Source organism: Choloepus didactylus, chromosome 15 (assembly GCF_015220235.1).
Source record: "Choloepus didactylus isolate mChoDid1 chromosome 15, mChoDid1.pri, whole genome shotgun sequence".
Lineage (NCBI taxonomy): Eukaryota > Metazoa > Chordata > Mammalia > Pilosa > Megalonychidae > Choloepus > Choloepus didactylus.
The window spans coordinates 64898257-64920163 of NC_051321.1; the positions used below are offsets into that span (position 1 = coordinate 64898257).

Consider the following 21907-nt stretch of genomic DNA (forward strand, 5'->3'; position numbering starts at 1 on the left):
ATGAAAATTTTTCTTCTCTAAAATTATTACCAATAATTACCAATAGGAATTTGGAATAGTCCAGCTCAAAGTCAGGAAAATATTTTAATGAGTTCCCTGATAAAATTAATATGTTAACCTACATGTGTTGACAGCCCACAATAAAATAATGTTTAGATGGATATACAACTAACTAGATTAATAAATTCTTTATAATAGATATGTTCACAAGTTCCCCTTTAATATATTCTATCTATCTACAGGTATACAGTTTAATAAAGAACTGATTATGTGCCTGACACTGTGCTTAGCACTTTACTCATTTAATCTCATTTAATCCTCATAACACCATCAGGCAAGTGTATCATCATCCCCATTTCACAGATAAAAGCAACAAGGTAAAAACGTTTCCCTACATAATGAACTGTTGTCTTTTTGTTAGTAATATTTAAAAATAACAAGGTGCTGTATTTTTTAATATTTGATTTATTTTCAAAATATATATAACTTCATAAATCCTTACAGTTTTATTTTTCTCGAAAAAAGTACTTTCTAGCTATCTAGGAACAGCTGACATTAACTGCCTAGTAGAGGAAAGGGAGAGAGAAAGCTGAAATACAATGATTCCAACATAATACACTATCAATCAAATATTTCTTTATTTCCACTTTTTTTAAACAAGCAAAAATGAACCCTTTCAATACATTAGTAGAGTTTTAGTTTTAAAATTTTGATGATAATGTAGTTGATGGGCATCAAGTTCATTAAAACAAGAGTCTGTCTATAATCTTCACTTCCCAAGGCACATGCAATAAAATGCATTATGTGCTGAGTAAACAAACCCGAGTTCCTTCTGTGTGTTCCTTCTATTTGCAGCAGTGTTTTCACTACAGTGATAAAGATGTATAAGTTTCTAACCTCCAGAAATTGATATGGTAGGGAAGATACTGATCTAAATAATCATAAGACAACAACACAATTTATTAACTTACTGCATGCCAGGTACCATGCTTGGTGCTATACAAAATGTGTGATTTGAGTTCTCACAAGTATGACCTGGGAGTAATGAAGGAGAAGGTGCTTAAACTAAGCAAAATTCAAGAGACAGAAATGGAAATACGCCTTCAAAAAGATTAACCCAGAATTAACAAGAAGGATGGATTGGAGCAGGAATAACAGAAAACTATCACCACAGTTCTCACAGAGTAATAATGAAGTGACTAGAATGAAATCCAACAATTTTTGATTGAGATAGGAGGAAACTAAAGGTCCAAGAGTTTAAAGTAACTGGCTCAATGTCACACATTTAGACTTTTGCAAAGGAAATGAAAAAGCAGAACATGAGAGTTACCCAGAAAAGAGCAAGATTTGAGAACTACATCAGTATTGATGCTATGGGCAAAGAAGAAGACCTAGGGTGAATCTAAGTTTTGAACCCAAGTGAGTTCAAGAAATAGCATTAACGAACAAGGAAGAGGAATTGTTCTTGTCGTCTGAGAGAGATAGCTAGCCTATGCTACAATGATTTCCATATAAAATGTACCTTTTTCATCTCCACAATTTGTAAGTTTTATTATCTCTGAAATATGCTTATTTGAATTTCTTGATTTTCTTTTAAACTTCTCCCATAGTCAATACCACATGAATGGTTGGCTATACTGTTTATTAACAGCATATTTATATACTAGACGAAGATTTTCTGGCAGGTTAGTGTGAAAATAACTGCAAACTCAAAATAAGAGCAGAAAGGTATGATATTTTATTTTAAATTTGACAGCAGATATTTCAAGGTCATTTCATCATTTGAGAGTGGAAGGGTTTAAAGAGCTGAATAAGTACTATTTATTTAAATGTCTGTGTTCCGTAAAGCATCAGTACAGAAACTATACTTTCTAATCATTCATCATTAAATAACTTTTAAACAATCATTGACAGTTCTTTCATCAATAGTAACAAATGTACCACACCAGTACTAGAAGTCAATAACGAGGGCGGGGCGGGGATAAGGAATACGGGGTGTTTTAGATTTTCTTTTTTTATGTCTACTTGTTATTTTTCTTTTTGGAGTAACGAAATGTTCCAAAATTGATACTGATAATTGCACAACTAGGTGATGGTACTGTGAGACACTGTGTACTTTGGATTGATTACATGGTATGTGAATGTATCGCAATAAAATCTGTAGTTTAAAAAAAAACATTGACAAATTGAACTTCTATCATTTATAGGCTCCTCACAAGAATTAGAAAGAATGCATCTTTAATTCTTTTCTTTTTCCGTACCATTGTATCTTTCAAGTCTGAAGGTGAAGGAATCCAGGTCATTTTATATGTTGTTCCAATACAGTATTACCGCTAAGTATCAAAAACATTTTTTTAATTTTGGCATAATTTTCAAATAAGAGATCTAATAGGTAACTGAAGACTAAAGGCAAAGAAGAGCCTTCATGCCTCGCATAATATCTGGGACACAGTAGGAAGACACTCATTTACTGAATAAATGGCTGAACTTCAGTGTAAACGAAAAGACACATATTGTCTATCTGGAAGCAAAAACGGGAACAGCATAGTTTTCGTATAGGAAAATATAATTGGCAGGAGGCAAATACAGAAGCAGCACAGTACCCAACTTTAGCATAAGGAAGACTCTAAATTCCCCACTCTAATATTAATAGTTGTTTTTTTAACAAATATTGAGTACTCATCACTGTTCTGTGCAGTACATGTGTTATCTCATTTAATCCTCACAACAACCCTACCCTAGGAGTTAGGCATGATTATCCTAATTTTTCAGGGGAGAAAACATAGGCACAGAGAGGCAAAGCAACATGCCCAAGATAACAAAGCTAATAAGTAACAGAGCCAAGACTTGTATCCAGGTACTCAAATTCCAGAGCCTATGTTTTTAAAAAAAAAAAATTTGAACAGCTCATGTATTTACATGGTTTTAAAGACATGCGGTGAAAAGTCTACCTACCATCATGTCCATTAACCTGGTTCTTATCCCTCTCTTCCCACCTCTGCATAAAGAATAACCACTGTCATTAGTTGTGTGTATCCTGGCAGTTTATGCATCTATAAATAAATATAAATCTACATATCCATTTTTATCCAAAATAAAGCTTTCTAAACAATGCTCTACACCTTGCTCTCTTTACTTAATGTTTCTTAATAGATCTTTCCATATCAGTGCAAAATAAACTCTTTTATTCTTTTCACAGCTAAATAGCATTACATTGAATGGATGGACCATAAATTATTTATTTTACCAGTTCCCAAATGACAGACAAGATTATTTCTAATCTTTTGCTATTATAAACAATTTCGCAATTAATAATCTTTCACATACATCCTTGGTGCAAGTATACCTATCAGACAATTCCTAAAAATGAAATTTCTTGGAAAAAGGGTACATGCACTTGTAATTCTGACATATGCTAGCAAATTATCCTCTGTAGGTGTTTATCAGTTTACACTAACACCAACAACATACGAGTAAAGTGTTTCCTGACAGCCTTGCCAACAGAGCAAACTTAACGACTTTTTTAACCTGATACATGAAAAAATGGTATCTCAGTGTAGTCTTTCACATTTCTCTTGACATGAATATGGCTGAAGAGCTTTTCATTTAAGAGCCATTAATATCTCCTTTTCAGTGAACTGTCTGTTCAAATCTTTTGCCCATTTTGCTACTGGCTTGTTTCTCTCTTCTCAATTTATAGGGGTGCTTTTTATCAGGGAGATTAGCCCTTTAATATGAATCAAGTATTTTTTTTATTTGACCTTTAACTTTGTTTACAGAGACTTCTGCCTACCAAAATTATTTTTATTTTTATGTAGTTTATCTCTTCTTCTATGCATTTCACATCAGTCAGAAAGGTTTTCCTTACTCAAAAACAGTAAATGAAATTATTCATGTTTTCTTCAGGACATTTATCATTATGGTTCTTGCATTTAAACATCTGCTCCATTTGGAATATATCCATATATATACATTGAATGAAATATGAATCTACCTTTTTATTCTAGCCTGGCCCACTTACTCATTCCAAAACCATTCATGACTACTCCCCCACTTGAATCGCTTCCTCTTGGTTAAGAAGATTTGGGTTGGTCTAGTCTTTATATCCTGTTTTACTGGTTTATCCGTCGATTTGTGAGCCAGTTTTAATTAGACTTTAAAGTTAAAATATACTAATATTTAGTTTAATATATTACTGCTCTTATTTTTCAGTTTTCCAAGCTACTTTATTTTTTCCATATGAGTTTCAGAATCCATTTTTCTAGGTATCCAAAGAACAAACTGGTATTTTAATTAGGATCACATTAAATTTACAAATTTAGAGAGAATTGACATCTTTATGATGCTGAGGATTCCTATCTGCAAATGTTTCCATTCGTTCAACTTTTTTGTGTGCTTTAGTAATGCTCTTAAGTCTTCTTCATATAGGCCTTCCACATTTTTTATTAGCTGAGTCCTGGGTTATTTTATCTTTTTTCTTGCTACTATAACTGGTACCCTTTGTTCCACTGTGCGTCAAATTGGTTCTTGTTTCCACTACTTTTTAGTTTTGACTTTGGGCAAGTTATTTAACCTCTTAAAGTCTTAATTTCCTCACTTTTAAAACTGTTCCACTGTGAGGCATCCAACTAGGGGAAAGGACCTTGACGACAGCATTTTGAGTGAAATAAGCCAGAAACGAAAAGACAAACCTTATCATACAGTTAGCAGAGGGCAGTGTCAGGTGTGATGGATACTACAGCTCCATGCACTTCACTGCACCTCCCGGCCCCTTGCAGGAAGGGAAAATATCTGGCCCCGTGCCACCGCTCCCCCTCCTCCACCACAGCAGACATTACCAGTGGATCATGGCACGCCTTCCTGGTGGTCCTGAGTGCTGCCTCGGAGTCCTTCTCAACACAGGCTCCAGGCAGCCACCATCCCCTTATTTGCCCTTGAGCTGCAACACATTTGCTAACACCTCATTAATAAGGACTAACTATAATGTGCAAACTCTGAGAATTCAATCTTAGAGCACAGGTTACCAGGGGAAGGCTTATTGTAAAGGTCTTTAGATTGACAGCTCTTACAGCAGTCACATCTATTTCTGGATTTTAATGGTCATCTCTAAATTCTGAGATACCGAGTTTTTTATGTATAACCTGGTTGGTCCCTGAAACTTCGGGTATCCGTGACACCTGAGACTCAGAGCTAGAGCTCGGCAGCCATGAATGTTAGTATTACCCCATACAGCAACTGTTTAAAAAGCTGAAAAAGAGTTCAGACTTCAATTAGAGATATGAATGAAGCTGATCTGGTTAGGACTACGGCAAATGAGACTAAAGGGTAAAGGATGATACCGATGGTGTTTTAAAACAAACTTCTGTGTGAGACCAAAGGAAGACATGTTTATTTAGTATAAAATCTATATTTTCTGTAGCACACCAGATAATTTAACTCATATGGTCAGTTTATTCAAATACCATAATTTCAAGGAACTTTGAACAGGGAATGAGATCTGGTTGGTTTCTATAGGTTAGTGTGAAGCCCCAATACATCCCAAAGTAATCCAGGCAGAAAATTAAAATGTATTTGCAAAGCCCCCCTGAGGGACTGAGGACAATGTTGAAACATTAAACTTCCCCAGCTGTGGAATTACTGATATTCTCACAAGCACTGGAGACTACCAATTTAAGGCCAAGCCTTCAATCTTGGGGCTTGCCCTTATGAAGCTTATTACTGCAGAGAGGCTAAGCCTACTTATAATTGTGCCTAGGAGTAAAACCAGATAACCTCAGATGTGGCCTCTCTCTCTAAGCCAAGTCGGCGGTAAACTCACTACCCTCCCCTCTACAGGAGACATGACTCCCAAGGGTGTAAATCTCTGGCAATATGGGACATGACTCCTGGGGGTGAGCCTGGACCTCCATCATGGGATTGAGAAAGCCTCCTAGACCAAAGGGGGAAGCAAAATGAAAAAAAAAAAGTTTCAGTAGCTGAGAGATTTCAAATGGAGTCGAGAGGTCATTCTGGAGGTTATTCTTATACTTTATTATAGATATCCCTTTTTAGTTTTTACTGTATTGGAATAGCTAGAAGGAAATATCTGAAACTGTTTAACTGCAATACAGTAGTCTTGATTCTTGAAGATGACTGTATACATAGCTTACCTGCTGTGACTGTGTGATTGTGAAAACCTTGTAGCTCATATTCTTTTTTACTTTTACTTTTTTTTTTTTTGTAGTAATAGAAATGTTCAAAAATTGTGGTGATGAATGCACAACTATATGATGGTACTGTGAACAACTGATTGTACACTGTGGACTGTATGGAATGTGGCTACATCTCAATAAAACTGAATTGAAAAAATACTGTTCTAATATGTACTTTGAAAAGTGGTGGGGTGATTTTTAGATAATGTATAAAGGATTTAGACAGTGCCTGGCACATAATGGTGGCTGCCCATTATTATTTTTAAATGTCAGCATACTAGTATCTAAATAAGAATATTCTCTAACCATCATTTCATTATTAAATTTCTCTCCAATTATGAGGTTTATATCTTTCTTCTTCTTATACATTGCATTACCAATTTCTACATATCCCCTTCCCCCCTTGCTCCCAATTATGGAGGCTCACTCAATTCCCCAACTGAGTGTATAAAAAGACCTATGTTCAGGCAGAGGTAACACCAACTGTGCCGGTTTGAAGGTATTATGTCTCCCAAACACCATTATCTTTAATGTAATCTTGTGTGGGCAGACATCAGTGTTAATTAGATTGTAATTCCTTGTTTCCATGGAATGTGCCCCACCCAACTGTGGGTGATAACTCCGATGAGATCATTTCCATGGAGGTGTGGCCCCACCCATTCAGGGTGGGCCTTGATCAGTGGAGCCATATAAATGGGCTGACAAACAGAAGGAACTCAGTGCAGCTGTGAGTGACATTTTGAAGAGGAGCCACAGCCAAGAGGGACACTTGGAAGAATGCACAAGAGCTGCAGATGAGAGACAATTTGAGGACAGCCGTTGAAAGCAGACTTTTGCTCCAGAGAAGCTGAGAGAGGACAAAAACCCCAAGTGCAACTAAGAGTGACATTTTTGAGGAACTGCAGCCTAGAGAGGTACATCCTGGGAGAAAGCCATTTTGAAACCAGAACTTGGGAGCAGACGCCAGCCACGTGCCTTCCCCGCTAACAGAGGTTTTCTGGACACCATTGGCCATCCTCCAGTGAAGGTATTCGATTGCTGATGTGTTACCTTGGACACTTTATGGCTTTAAGACTGTACTGTGTAATCAAATAAACCCTCTTTTATAGAAGCCAATCCATCTCTGGTGTTTTGCATTCCAGCAGCATTAGCAAACTAGAACAGATTTTGGTATCAGAGAAGTAAGGTGCTTTTGCTGCTGAGTTTGCAAATACCAAACATGTTGGAATGGCTTTTTAAATGGATAAAGGGAAGGTTCTGGAAGAATTTTGAGGAGCTTGATAGAAAAGGCCTAGACTGCTTTGAAGAGACTGTTTGTGAAAATACAGACTCTAAAGATACTTCTGATGAGGCCTTGAGGAGAAATAATGAATGTGTTGTTGTGAACTGGAAGAAAGGTGATCCCTGTTTTAAAGTAGCAGAGAATTTGGCAAAATTGAGTCCTGTTGTTGGCTGGAAGGCAGAATTTGAAAGCAACAACTTGAAATATTTAGCTGATGAGGTCTCCAAGCAAAATATAGTAGTAGTAGCCTGCCTTCTCCTTGCAGCTTATAGTAAAATGCGACAGGACAGAGATAGACTTAAAACTGAACTCTTGGATTCAAAGAAACCAGAAACTGATGGCTTGGAAAATTCCAGGCTTCCAGGAGGTGGATCCCCAGAAGCTGTAGCCCAACATGAGGATGTAACTAAACATGGAACCCAGCCACCATTTCAGTACAACCCAAGATTGGAAAAGGAGTTAAGCAGAAAGGATTTGTGGAAAGTCCTATTGTCTGACGGCTTTGACCCGTGTGCTTCATGTGAAGCCAACGGAATTTTTGCAAGATCTTTATAGACGGAGCTGCCAGTCTGGACTGGAGCAGAGAGATGAACAAATTGAAGGAAAAATTTCTTCAAAGACAGAGCCATGGAAGTTGAGGTCTGGAGTCAAGAGGTCTCGGACTAGGAGAGCGGAGCAGCCCACACACATGGAAAGGGTGAGTTTGCCCTGGAGGTCAAGGGCGGGCCTTCCACATTGATGCTCAGGAGATGTTCTGCCACCCCAAGTCCCAAAGAGGGTGGAAAACATTCCCAGGGAACTGGGGAGAGCCTGGCTGCCACCCCACTGTTCTGAAGGGGTTGAGCATATGCCCCAGAGATGGAGGGGAATCCGGGTGCTGCCCCGATGTCTGAGGAGGGTGGAGCCGAGAAGATGGTCTCCCCAATGTGTGGATATGTTGGAGAACTCACCCCAGCGTTTGGAGAGGAAAGGGCTGCCGAAAAGGCCCTTAGGAAAGGTGAGACTCCCGCTCTCTCAAGCCCCAAGGATGCAACATCACTCTGTTAATGACTCTCAGCCTCTGAAATCTCATGGAGTTTGTTCTGCAAGTTTTAGGAACTGTTTTGGTCCTGTGAACCCTGTTTTCCTTACTCTTTCTTCTTACAGCAATGGGAATGCTTATCCTATGAATGTCCCTCCTTTGTATACTGGAAGCACATAACTTGTTCTCAAGCTCACAGATCCACAGCTAAAGGAGAATTACGCCTTAGGACCCACCACGCCTATAACTGATTTTGATGGGATCTTGTACTTAACTATTGTTACTGAAAGGATTTAAGTTTCTGTGATATTGCTGTGGGATTAATGTATTTTGTATATGGAAAGATAACATCATTTTGGGGTCCATGGGGTGGAATGTGCCGGTTTGAATGTATTATGTCCCCCAAACGCCATTATCTTTGATATAATCTTGTATGGGCAGACCTATCAGTGTTAATTAGATTGTAATTCTTTGAGTGTTTCCATAGAATGTGCCCCACCCAACTGTGGGTGATAACTCTGATGAGATCATTTCCGTGGAGGTGTGGCCCCACCCATTCAGGGTGGGCCTTGATCAGTGGAGCCATATAAATGGGCTGACAAACAGAAGGAACTCAGTGTAGCTGAGTGACATTTTGAAGAGGAGCCACAGCCAAGAGGGACACTTGGAAGAACACACAGGAGCTGCAGATGAGAGACAGTTTGAGGACGGCCATTGAAAGCAGACTTTTGCTCCACAGAAGCTGAGAGAGGACAAAAATCCCAAGTGCAACTAAGAGTGACATTTTTGAGGAACTGCAGCCTAGAGAGGTACATCCTGGGAGAAAGCCATTTTGAAACCAGAACTTTGGAGCAGACGCCAGCCGCGTGCCTTCCCCGCTAACAGAGGTTTTCCGGACACCACTGGCCATCCTCCAGTGGAGGTACCCTATTGCTGATGTGTTACCTTGGACACTTTATGGCTTTAAGACTGTAACTGTGTAACCAAATAAACCCCCTTTTATGGAAGCCAATCCATCTCTGGTGTTTTGCATTCTGGAAGCATTAGCAAACTAGAACACCAACTTATCAGTCTCTTACCTAATTATTCTTCAAAGGATAAATATAGGCTCATTAGGTCCCTGTTAGGGAATCTACTTATGAAATCTATAGCTGAGCAATACCTGGATCAGACTGATAAATATACTTGGGGATCAATTGTGAGAAGCAATCTAAGCTCTACTTATAAGTAAAGTCCAATTGTTTTCAGATACTCACTGTTCTGCTTTAGCCCTCTTTTAGCCTTACCCTGTTCTTTCCCCACTCCCATTTCCCTTTCACAGAAACAAAAGCATTATCTCAGAAGGCATATTTCTCAGGCACTCTGGCCTATACTGCTAGCACATATCCAATTTATAGTTAAAATTATTTCAGCTACTAGTGGAATCAAAAGCAACGTTCATGTGATTGCATTTTTGCAACTTCAAAAGCTTTATCTTGAAGTCAACATAGTAATTAACTATAGGTTTGTATCAACTAAATAATAAGCTAATAAACCTATTAATAAAATTCAAATAAGCAGGCTATCAGATGGTTCCACCTAAATAAATCTATTTCAATTTGATCTATATTTAAATATTTAAGTTTACAAAACAGATGAACTCCAGTAGGCAATCATTTATGTTATCATAAATTTACAAAGATGGTTCATTACCAGGTATTTAAACAGCTTCCCAAAGGCATAACATCAAGTATTGTTATTATTAATTACTTGACAGGTTGGAACCAGGCAGAAATTTACAGTTGGAATATTATCCTACTTTGAACTGAAGATAAAACAAAACTGGAAATATAACATCTCATGCCTTTAGCCCTGATCTTGCTCTCTCCCTCTCCATACTGAATTTCTTACTGCTCACTGAATGTTGTCATCAAATTCAAAACAAAATACACCTCACCAGAATCTTTTATTTCTCCTCCTAAAACAAAACAGAGTTAGCATTCCCTCTCTTCCTGAGTTTCCTATTCCTATTAATTATTCCACCTAGGATCATACCTGGCTTCTCCAATTCCCCTTGCATTTCCACTATCTGGTTGCCAAAGCCTGTCCAGTCTTTCTCCTCCGTAATCTCTGCTTGATTTACTTGCTCCTTTTTTGTTTCAAAGGACTACAATCACAGTCTAACCAATTTGTTTACCTCTAAATTCTATCCCTTAATCCCTCCCTTTATAAAAAACCCTGATAATTCCCACTACAAACTGTCTGTGGATATCAACCAAATTAAATTCAAACTCTTTAATTTGATTAATTCTATAATCTCAGCTCAATTTTGCCTTTCTAACCATCCTGGTTCACTATTCTCAGACATTTCAGTTAACTAGACTACCATTCCCTTAATAGTCCTCAAACTTGCCCTATCACCATTTGAGTCGCTTTACTAAAAAAGCTCTTTCCTTCAATCATTCCTCTTAGAAATCCTATATATCCTTCCACTTTACGTGTTCTTTTCCATGGAGAAGTTCATCTATAATCTATTCCATCCCAAATGGTTATACTATTCACTCCTCTTAGAAATCCTATATATCCTTCCACTTTATGTGTCCTTTTCCATGGAGAACTTCATCTATAATCTATTCCATCCCAAACAGTTATACTCTCTATTTTTATGTAGCACCCTGTTTATGCATCTTATAACAGCACATTTTTATACATTTCTACTTATTTGTGCACTTATTTTATCATCCCTACCAAAATCTTAAATGATATTCATTACACTGTACTCAAATGTGTGTTAAATGAATAAATTTTTAAAACTTTCATTTACGAATATCTTCTGAGCATTATCCACTTTGTAAAGTGAGGCACAATTGTGCTTAAAAGTTTAAAAATAAATTCACTTATCATTCCCTCTTGGTTTCCTAAAATTAAAGACATTCTTTTTCCTGAAGAAATTAACAGAGATGCAAATAAAGACTGAAGTGATGTATATATTCATGTGCAGCATCATTTAAAACAAAAATCTGGAAATAAATTCAAAAAATAGGGGAACAATAACTCTTAGCACATCCAAATGATGAAATGTTAAATAATCATTAACAATAGCCTTAATATTTTAAATATGGGAAAATACTTACTAAATTACTATCCAAATATTATTGGAAAAAAAAAAAAAAGTTAAGATACAATAACATGTTTCCAGTCTGTAATCAGAAACATATATATCAATATAGAAAAAGATTCAAAGAACAATAGTATTTACCTGTGCATGACTGCATTATAGTTGATTTTTACTTTCTTATATTTTTCAAATTCTCTACCAAGAACATGTAATACTTTTCTAGTTAGAAAAAAATTATGAAAAACTAAAAATGCATTATTTCAGATTTGTAATGATTCCTAGCAAAGGAATAAAATGAGACTAAACATGGATATTAACAAAGAAATAATTTGAATATCTAAAACAATATATGAAAAACACATTACTAAAGGATTCCAGAAGGTTTTCTTTATGGCCAAGAAAGACTAGATTTCTACCACACTAGAAATGAAGGTGAAAGGGCAATTTCAGGTAAAGAAAATACTATCGTTTAAAGAATGAGCCACCAAAATTCAAGAAATTTCCCTTTTAACAAAAATAACTCCAATAAATTTTTTGTACAATTACACACAGAACAGGGTTTTCTTGCACATAAATAACTATCACAACCCATTAAGATATAAAAATAATTATTTCCTTTTTATTCCATCAGCATGAAAAAAAAAAAAAACAAACCCAGAAAAGTTGAAAGGAGATAAACCACAAGCTCTTTAATTCTTTATTAATGCTACACACTTTTCTACTCACTAACACAATCCTAGCCCAAATAAACCTTTGTAGTAACACTTGAAATAGATTTCCTGTATTAGGTTTTCTTTAATGTGTATCCCAATTATCTGATATGCTTTATAGTCAAGGAAAAATAATCATCTATGTGGTGTCTTTTGATTGTTATTTTGTCACAGCAATTTTTAAAATACATGGGGTTTGTGAAAAATGGGCTTTAACAATAGCACTACATTGTATGGCATTATCAGGGACATGGAACCCTAAGAGTCCTTATTAAGGAGAAGAAGGAAGCTAGACCACCTACGCTGCCATCTGCCAAAGAATCCTTGGTAACTGCCCAAACTGTGGAACTTAAATCTATCATACTCCTGTTCTTTTTAGAAAAGTACATGGCTCACTTCCAATCAGGTAAAAACACTGACAAACCAAACACAAAAAGAAAATCATTTGTTCTAAACCCTTTAAAACAAGCCTCTATTTGCTCAGATCAGGCATCTACTGCTATTATGTCTTCTTGTGAGTTAAGCGTTTAACAAAGCATTCACCAAACTAATGCATCCTACAAAAAGATATGATAGACTTGACCCAACATAACTAATCCAAGCCACCAAATCAATTATACATGGTCATTAGTATGTACCCTGGATAGTAGCACAACATACAAGTTAGACAACAAAGGGATATAGACTATATAAAACAGAGAAAAGAGAAAAGACTGGATGCTACCACAGTAAGTTTTTGTCAGTTTGTTTAAATACTCTTCATACCACACAGGGTTATTATGAAGTACCCAAGTAGCATCACAATGCAAGCAACTTGGTAAAATAATTCTTTCAATAGGCCATCAAGTAGAATAGCAAGGAAACAGTCTACATTAGTATTTGATCTGCCTCAAATAAAAGATATTACTGTAAGTAATTCTAAACATAAGCACAATTTAGTGAATAATGTAGGAGACTGGTAGACTCCAACTTTCAGACTCAATTTATACCTGTTCACCAGTCACCTGCTTTGACTGTTTTCTCAACTGTTTTGACAAGTTACTTACCAACTTGTGCTGCCATTTCTCCGTAAATTTATCCCCTAAGATGAGGATAATTCTTGCAAATTGTGTCACAAGCATTTTGAAAGGAACCATGAGTTATTGTGTAATGCTCTTGAAATTCCTCAGATGTGGGGTCCTACACAAAGTAAAGTATTATTATACATCTCTCTAACAGTAGTCATCTGTTTGCATCATGATTTTTTTCTCCTACCTTTGACATTGCGATTCTTGGGCACTAGCCTTTCTCAAAACAAAGCTTCTAAAGCAAGCCTCCATTCCTGACCCAAGTAATTACTTTTTCAAGTCTTCATTTAGTCCACGTTTCTCTTCCTTAGAAAGTATCATGAGAATTAGTTTATAAAACATAAAGAGCTTCTTTGGTCTCATATGCTTTGGTTTAATGAGAAATACATCAGGTGACTGTATATTTTTAATCCACTCTTAAGTGAATAATTTTATTTTCCATATTTATACATTAATTTTGCCATATTATTTTTTTTTAATTTTAACTATATTTTAATGAACAAATCATTTAAAGACTTACGCTTTAAGAACAAATAGAACAGGTCAGAAACTGAAGAAGCAAGAAAGACAAGCAAGCAATTGCTGCTAGGTAACCAAAATGCTTTTATTGGGATGACCCAACAGTAAAAATTACCACTTTGGGATACAGGAAACATAGAATCAATGCTCATCATCTTCTATAGTTGAGCATAAGCTACAATAAATTTTATTACAATAGTCAAAACTTTATTCTATTGCTAGCTTTGCTAATCAAGTTATCTTTTATTCAAGAACAAACTATATAGTTTTGAATTTTTAATTCATGCTGGCACTATATCATCTCTTGAAAATTTGAACTCTCAAGCTTCCTAAGTGGTTCTGAAAATGGCTTTTTCTTTTAATTAATGCACAGAATTAGAAGGGAAAAAAAGATAAAACATGGTGCCTTCATTGTGTATTGTGTAACCTTAGTTATAAAACAGTAATTTTTTAAAGTTTTCTTTTTTTAACCCTCAGAATTACATTAAAATATGGATGGAAAACTAGTTTCCTCATAGGTGAATAAATACTCTTCTACCTTCCAAATACGGTAGGGGAAAAGCTTTGTGGGATAAAGTTAAAATACAGGATTTGGAGAGGTCTTAACACTTGCTAACCTAATCATCTTGTTAGTCTTAAACTCTTTTAGCTTCAATTTCCTCATCTGTAAAATGGGGACCCTAATACCTGCCCTAACTACCTTACAAGACTGTTGTGAGGATTAAATGAGACAATCTATGTGAAAGAACTTTTAAGCTACAAAATGTCATTTTTTAACAAACTACATCGCATTATTTACAAACTATGTCATAAAACAGTACTGTTTCTAACATGAAATAAATGGAAATAGATGTGCAAAACATATAGTTAGGACCATGATCACCAAATTATACCCATGATTGGACATATAGTGAATAAAGAATCGTTTTTATAAAAATACACTTCCTAAGGGTTACCCTTAAAATGTTCAAAAATAATTTTTAAGTGTAAAAATGTAACTAGTAATTCATGTACATGGACTAGTCAAGCATATTAAAGAAAAAAAAATGGAGAGTCACTAGCTAAAAAAAGTATCAAAAGTTCTTATGAAGGAAAAATACATACATGAAATTGAAATAGAAGTTCACTTCTCTGGAAATAATTCAGAGATAGTAGTGAGAACAAGGGGCACATGTACACAAGAGAGCAGAAATGAGAATGGACATGATCTACACTCTTGGTACAATAAAGGACATCAACTGAACTTTCCTATGTGGCTACTAAATATCCAGAATGGAAACCCTCTCCCAATAGGTCATAGGTCAAATCTCTTTACTGTGCTGTAAGGTCAAGCCCTCCAGGAGGTTCTCACGACTCTGAAGAATAACTTAAGAATGAAACCACCTCTTTCTCTTCCACTTCTTATTAGTTATAGACTACTTACTTTGCTTATAAAACCAATCTCTATTAAGGAACAATTTCTTAGCTCCCTCCTTTCTGTTTGCTTTCTTTCTGACACAAGTTTAAAGCTCTAATGAAGTAAACTGTTATTACATAGTCCTAGAAATACAACCAATGCAAGCAAGACTCACTCAGTTACCAGAAAAGACTTTAAAACCAATTTAAAAAAATCTAACAAGCTCTTATCTTCTAATCCCATCTTCAATCTCACAAATTTAAAAAAGCATTGGAAAAGAAGCACATTCAAGTCATTAAGGAATTATTTCAGACAGAAATAATTTTGGTTAAAAACATTATCAAGATATACCACTCAAGCACCTTAAATCAATACCGAGGTTAAAAGATGACATTCCTACCCAGATCCCTACCTGAGACTCTAGTTTCACTAAGTTTATTCTTCAGAAACTTAAATCCTCCAGAGAACTCCTATGCCAGCTAAGTCCCAAAACCCAGAGGCAATAGCTAGAGAACATCAACTAGATGTGCCCCCTTTGCTCATAAAGTTGACACCCCTTTTCAACATGAACAGGTTAGGATGGTAACTGCCTAGACATCCCTGAAGACTGGAAAAGTGATTAAACTAGAGGGAGGGGTAGGAATAGACGAGACAGAATTTAACAAAGGATTAGGAATACTGAATCTATATAATTTTCTTTTTCTTAGTTGCTGGGGTATTGGAATAGCTAGAAGGAAAGAACTGAAATGGTGGAACTGTAACACATAGCATCCTTTGAAATTTGCTTTTTTATAGCTACTCGTTAAATTGTAATCTGAAAGCTATCCCTTTTTGTATATGTTATATTTCACAATAAAGAAATAACTGAAAGTATGTTACTAAAACTCATAACAACTTCGGAAATTTCCTATATCTACTTATTAAATCATACTTTGAAAGATATTACCATTTTTTTGTATATATGTTATATTTCATAAAAAGGAAATAACTGAAACTGTGGAACTGTAACCTATAATTAGGAATAATTATGGAATATAACTTTTTTTATTCCTGCTACATATTTATTTTCTGGCTATTTATGTGATCATGACTGAATTAAATTTAAGACTTCATTTTCTCCCAAGAATCTTCCTTTAATTCTATCCCATAATGACATTTCCCACTATTTAAATTCCCTAGACTCAGAGTACATATCACATCTCATCAAACTGCAATTCTCTCCAGCTGTTTCACCTGTGTACACCTTAATTCCCAACCCAGGCTCTAAATTTCTCAAAGCCGAAGTCCATGCCTTCCGTTTCTTTTCTATTCCAAAAACTATAGAATACCACGGAGGATAATGAAGTGATCCTAAAGAGGTATCAAAAATTAGGAAACCCACCCTCCCAGCTTTACCAAATGATACTTCCAGAATGAATCAAGAGGATGATACAGATGTCACAATGCAATCATCACAATGTCAACATGACCATGAAGAAGCATCTTCTGGTTAAGTTTCTCAGAATCTCATCTAAAGTCAGAAAACTGTTGCTGGCACTATAATTTACTATTAGTGTGTAGTGTCTATCCTTACGCTGGACACAAAACAAGTGCTTAATAACATCTAAAATTTTCAAACCTTTATAAATTTCAGTAACTATATCGGCAATTTCTGTATGCCAGCTTTGTACTTTCTACTTGCCCTGTTGCCCTGTAGCCTCACAGAAATTACTAAGGCAATACAGAAAGATGTTAGGTTATTTCTGTGGGACACGTTAAATATAAAGAATAGCAGCAGTCTCAACGCCATGAAAATCTCAACCTGAGGCAGAGTTCTATGCTAAGCAAAAAAGAGAAAGAGACCCATCTGCCTTTGTAAGCAGAGATCACACTCAAAATGCGCAATCAGTAAATTGCCATTTATTTCCACCAACATCACCACCTCCTCAATGCCTGAGATCATGAAAATCTGACTGAATTTCACAAAATATTCTTAGCTGCCATTTACCTTGAATCCTACAATAATTAAATCTACTATATTAAGTATCACTACCATTCATCTATTAACTAATTACAAATTAAGACAGAAGAAAAGAGATTAAGACTAACCACAAAGGTTGAAAACTATACAATATTTACAAGCTGGAAGAATGAGGTTTGGCATGGTGGTGAGATGATATGAAAGATGAAACATGTCTGAATTTAATGTATAAATATTTTATAGCTACAGTAATCTCTCAAAAGTAGATATTAGAAACCACTTAAATAATGAAGTGCTAGAAAAAAAACTGCCATTGAAAATATTTAATTGTCATTATTAAGTTAAAAGAGAAGTGTTTATTAGCATAGCCATAGTCATCAATCTGAATTTACCACCTTACTTACCAGTCTTATCTGAATTAACTGCTATAATCAAAAACAAAATTCACATAAGAATATTTCTAAATGTGATACTATTTGATTTTAAAAAATATATATCCAGGAAAACAGTACATGAAATGTGACTAAATTCCTCAAAATTCTCATTACCCTAAAAATTATTTTAAATTTGGTTTTTATGGATAATACAAAGTTGGCAAACCTCATAGCCACAAAACCTTTAATAGCTATTGCTGCTTCTTAAAAGAGTAAAAGATCAGGGAAATAAAAACTAGTTCCAACTAAGCCAAATACAATTATATATTTAAAATAATACAATAGGGGAAAAAATTGAAGAATTAACATATATTTAAGCAAGTAAGTAAAAAGTAAAAAGGTTTCATCTTAATTTTTTCTCTCTGATGTATGGAAAAAAAGACAGAGTAAGTTATGCACTTAAAATCTGCTCCAGGTAACTGAACAGGACTTAACAGAGAGGACCAACATATATATATATAATATATATAGCTATATAATAAACATAAGAGAAGATCTATGCACTGCAGGCTGGTTTTCTATATTGTTTTACATCACCATAATTAAGTTCTGAGACCAAAGCTTCTTCATACAATAAAGGTTTATAATAATAGTTTTTTTAAAAACCACAAGATAATTAAAATACTTAGAAGAATGCAAATATAAACAATACATTTAACTCCTAGTTTGCTTCTAAAGCTTGATAAAGAATACTCATTTACAAGGGAAAGTATATGACATTTCAAAACTCATCATTTAAGATATAATTATTATAAATAGCAAATAATTATGTTTTTAACTTACCAGGTTTCTTTCTGGATTTTTCATGACCTAGTTGTCCTAGATCATTACATCCACATGTATACACCGTTCCATCATCCAGAACAAATACAGTATGTCTGAGTCCACAGCCTACATCTCGCACCTTTTTATTTATAAAAAAGTCACTTTTTCTGGGCTCTAGAACAATTTCTTCGTCAATTCCACCCAAACCTAACTGTCCAAAAGACGCATTTCCCCAGCACAACATGGTTGTATTTCTTTTGGTCTTCCAGTTTCAATAAAAGACTCCCTTCTGAAACACTGGAAAGTAGAATGTATCCTTATGTCTAGGGAGACAGGGAAAAAAAGGAAATATGACTTCAAAGGAAACATGAGGTATAATTGCTCTTTTAAGTGCTTGGTACAGTAAGCAGTATATGGTAAGCAAATCTTATTTTATAGTGTGCTACATAAGTATCATTCAGTTTCAAAAGCCAACCACTTCTGTTTTCTTAAATGCCATATAGAAATATTTAGGGAAAATACAGCCATTCTCCATGATTTAAACATATTAATTAGTTTTGACGTTTTATCTTGTAATAGACTAAAGTAATAACATTAAGTACCTTGATGGAATTAATAAGAATTTTTTTTTTTGCTTTCACTTTAAATAATTCCCATTGGAGTAAGAAATGAGACATCTTTCCACCACCCAAAAAACCAAGTATGCATAGTGAAAATTTTAGCCAAATGCAGAAACAAATAACCTTGTAATCTCCCTCAAATAACAGCATACTTAAATCTTCTAATACCTACCCACACACCAACAGAAAACTGAAGTTCCCATCTGTAATAGACACAAAACTAACTGGAAACTTTAAATTTAAAACAATTTAAATGACTCTTCCAATTATTCATATGAATTTTGCTTTGAGCCACAGAGAAAATTATGATTCCCTCAAGTCATGATATTAAGACAATCACCTCCAAATATCACTCCAACCTTACGACAAATTTAGTTTTAAAACTAAATCAATGTATCTAATTACAATACTCACAGAAAAAAAAATGCAGTTTACATATGAAAATTCTCCCCAAAATTCAACATTTTCTATGACGTGTGGTAACCGGGACCGAATTTTTTCTCCTGGGCAATACATATCTACCGATGCCTCTGAGACAATTACTTGAAGATGGGATCTGCAAATATACCCAGCACTGCTGATTTTTCAAGACTAGGAATGGGAGCTGGGACACTGATAGCTTGGTAGCGAAATCTGTAGAACTTTCCAGTACACTGACTGAAAATTAACAGAGTCTACTTCATCCAAACATATCGCGTTACTAAATAACACCATTACAGGAAGTCAGCCTTATTCCCGTAGTAATCACCCACATTACTTACACAGAACCTGACAAGTTTCAAAACACAGTGTTATGTTCTTGGGAGAAAATGCCGAAGCTGTCCCATTCCACTACCCTTCCATTGAGAGAAGTTTGATTTCATTCTTTGAGGGCATGAGAACTCCATAGTTTCCCAGAGTTCTGCAGTGTCTTCTAGTTTTGTTTTTTTTTTTAAGAGAAGGGGAGGACAGGAAAATAACCCCGAGTTCAGCGCACGAGGTTTAATCACCCCTTTCTATTAAAAGTAGGGAGAAGGGGTAATGGGAAAGGCGTTCTCTGGCCAGCAACAGGTAAGGGAATGAGAAGTGGTTTATTCCCATCCTTCCCTGAACATGCAACCACATCAGCTCACGGGGACTGGAGGAAAGAAACCGTCTGCCCACACCCAACCTCGCGGGTCGCCCAACCAACTACTGCAGCAGCCTCGCAGGCCCGCGGACGAGGCTCCGCAGCCCCGGCGGCCCTCAGCCCGAGGGAGGCCATTCTCCAGGGAGGTGCGACATTCCAGCCCTGGGACCAAGAGGCCCCGACACAGCCCTTGCCCCAACCCCCACCCCAAAGAAGCGCTGAGAAAGCGCTCTGCGCCAGGCGGGCCTCTACCGCCCAACCCAGAAGGCCCCCTCCCAAAAGCCGTCACACGCCTCCGAACCAACCGGGGCAACGACTCACCCGGCCCCGCAGGGCAGGGGGAGCCCAGGGCGACGGGGGGTTGCCCCTCCTCAAACAGCGAGGCAGCGCGGCAGCTGAGACAGGTCCTTCGCCTCCTCCTTCGGCCAGTGGCGGCGATCACCAGGGTTCCTCCGGCGTCAGTGCCGCTGTTCGCTTCTCCCTTCCCAGGACCCTGTGAAACTTTACCGGGTTCTCAGAGAAAAGCAGCCGCCGCCGCTGTCCAGTCCAGAGACAGCCGTCAGCAACCCGGATGGAGCGGGAGGGGAAGGGCGGGGGGCCAGCCGGGCCCAGAGCGCGAGGGGTGGGGAAAACTAAGGGAGAGACTGGAAAGAAGGGTGAGAGGGAGGTGGCTACGCGAGGGAGGGGGAGGGGCCGGCAGGAAGTGATCCGCGGAGTGCGCGAGCGAGCCCGCCCACTTCCCGGCCTGCGCGCCTGCGCCGGAATCCTACCCTGGCCAATTGATCTAGGCACATTTGCAGTGTGTCGTGTTGGTTGCTTAAAGTTGCAGTTTGGGAATAGAAGTGAAAGGTGTGGACGCGTTTTGTAGCAACGCTTCTCTGTGCGCAAACTTTTAATGAAGAAAATATATTCGTTTTTTGGTTTGGTTGTCTTTCTGCTCATAGGCTCCAGTCTTTTTGTTATTTTATCCTTTTTCCAAAGAGAATTTGAAGTAACATGAAGCGGTCACAAAGTTTGATTATCTAACCGGGTGAAGCCTATTTATCCTCAGTTGGAGCTAATCCGAGGAGGCGAGGTATAATGCTGGCAATTAAATATCAGGCTCGTTAGTTAGTGACGGTTCCGATCACTTTTTGAGCTCTCCCTGAACGATAAACTTAAATTTCAGATTCTCCTTCATTCCCAGGATATAAAGTAATGCATATGGCTATTGACCCCACTTCACAAATCGAAGTCCGGATTCCCTAGGGCAGTCTTAACATAATCTCTTAAAAGCAGGAAAACTTATGACAAGGCACTTTTGAAATTCTACATTAGAAATTGTTAGAACCTGCGACTTCAGAGTGCGTTTGAGGAACTAGTAGGTATTCCAGTTAGTCATGTTTGTCTCTTATTAAAAAATATATTTCAGTTTAGGAAGTGTGTGCTAGAACGCGTGAAAGTATGTTACAAAAATAAGTGTGAAAGTGAAAAGATGCTTAAACAAAGAAAGCGTAATTTCAGTATCCGGAGTTGTGGGAATGCCCACAAAACACGTTATTTGCATTTTAACAGCTTTATTGCTCTTGTAGGAAATTTGTTGCCTTCTAACCTTAAGGACTTAATGCCTCAGGATATATCATTAAAGAAGGAAGTTATGGAATTTGGGATCTTTAATATTGTACTTGATGCCGTAAAAATATATATACTAAAATTTGAATGGCTTAACACAACAGAAATGTATTTCTTTTCCCTTTA

The 21907-nt window shown here is 36.6% G+C and overlaps 1 protein-coding gene across 10 annotated transcripts in view; it reads right to left on the minus strand.

The window, feature by feature from the left end:
• Window positions 1-20840, minus strand: part of HERC4 (HECT and RLD domain containing E3 ubiquitin protein ligase 4) — a 156768-nt gene extending 135928 nt beyond the window's left edge. For 6 of the 10 annotated variants that reach the window (XM_037805383.1, XM_037805381.1, XM_037805382.1 and 3 more), the window contains exons 1-2: window positions 20492-20840; window positions 18461-18765 (exon numbers count right to left, since the gene is read on the minus strand). In XM_037805383.1, coding sequence (XP_037661311.1) covers window positions 18461-18686 — 226 coding nt within the window. In that variant the 5' untranslated portion in view covers window positions 18687-18765; window positions 20492-20840. Of the gene's footprint in view, window positions 1-13347; window positions 13481-18460; window positions 18766-19476; window positions 20385-20475 lie in introns of those variants that run through there. The other 4 variants (XM_037805377.1, XM_037805379.1, XM_037805378.1 and 1 more) reach the window with 4 other exon arrangements.
• Between the last annotated feature and the right edge of the window lie 1067 nt (window positions 20841-21907).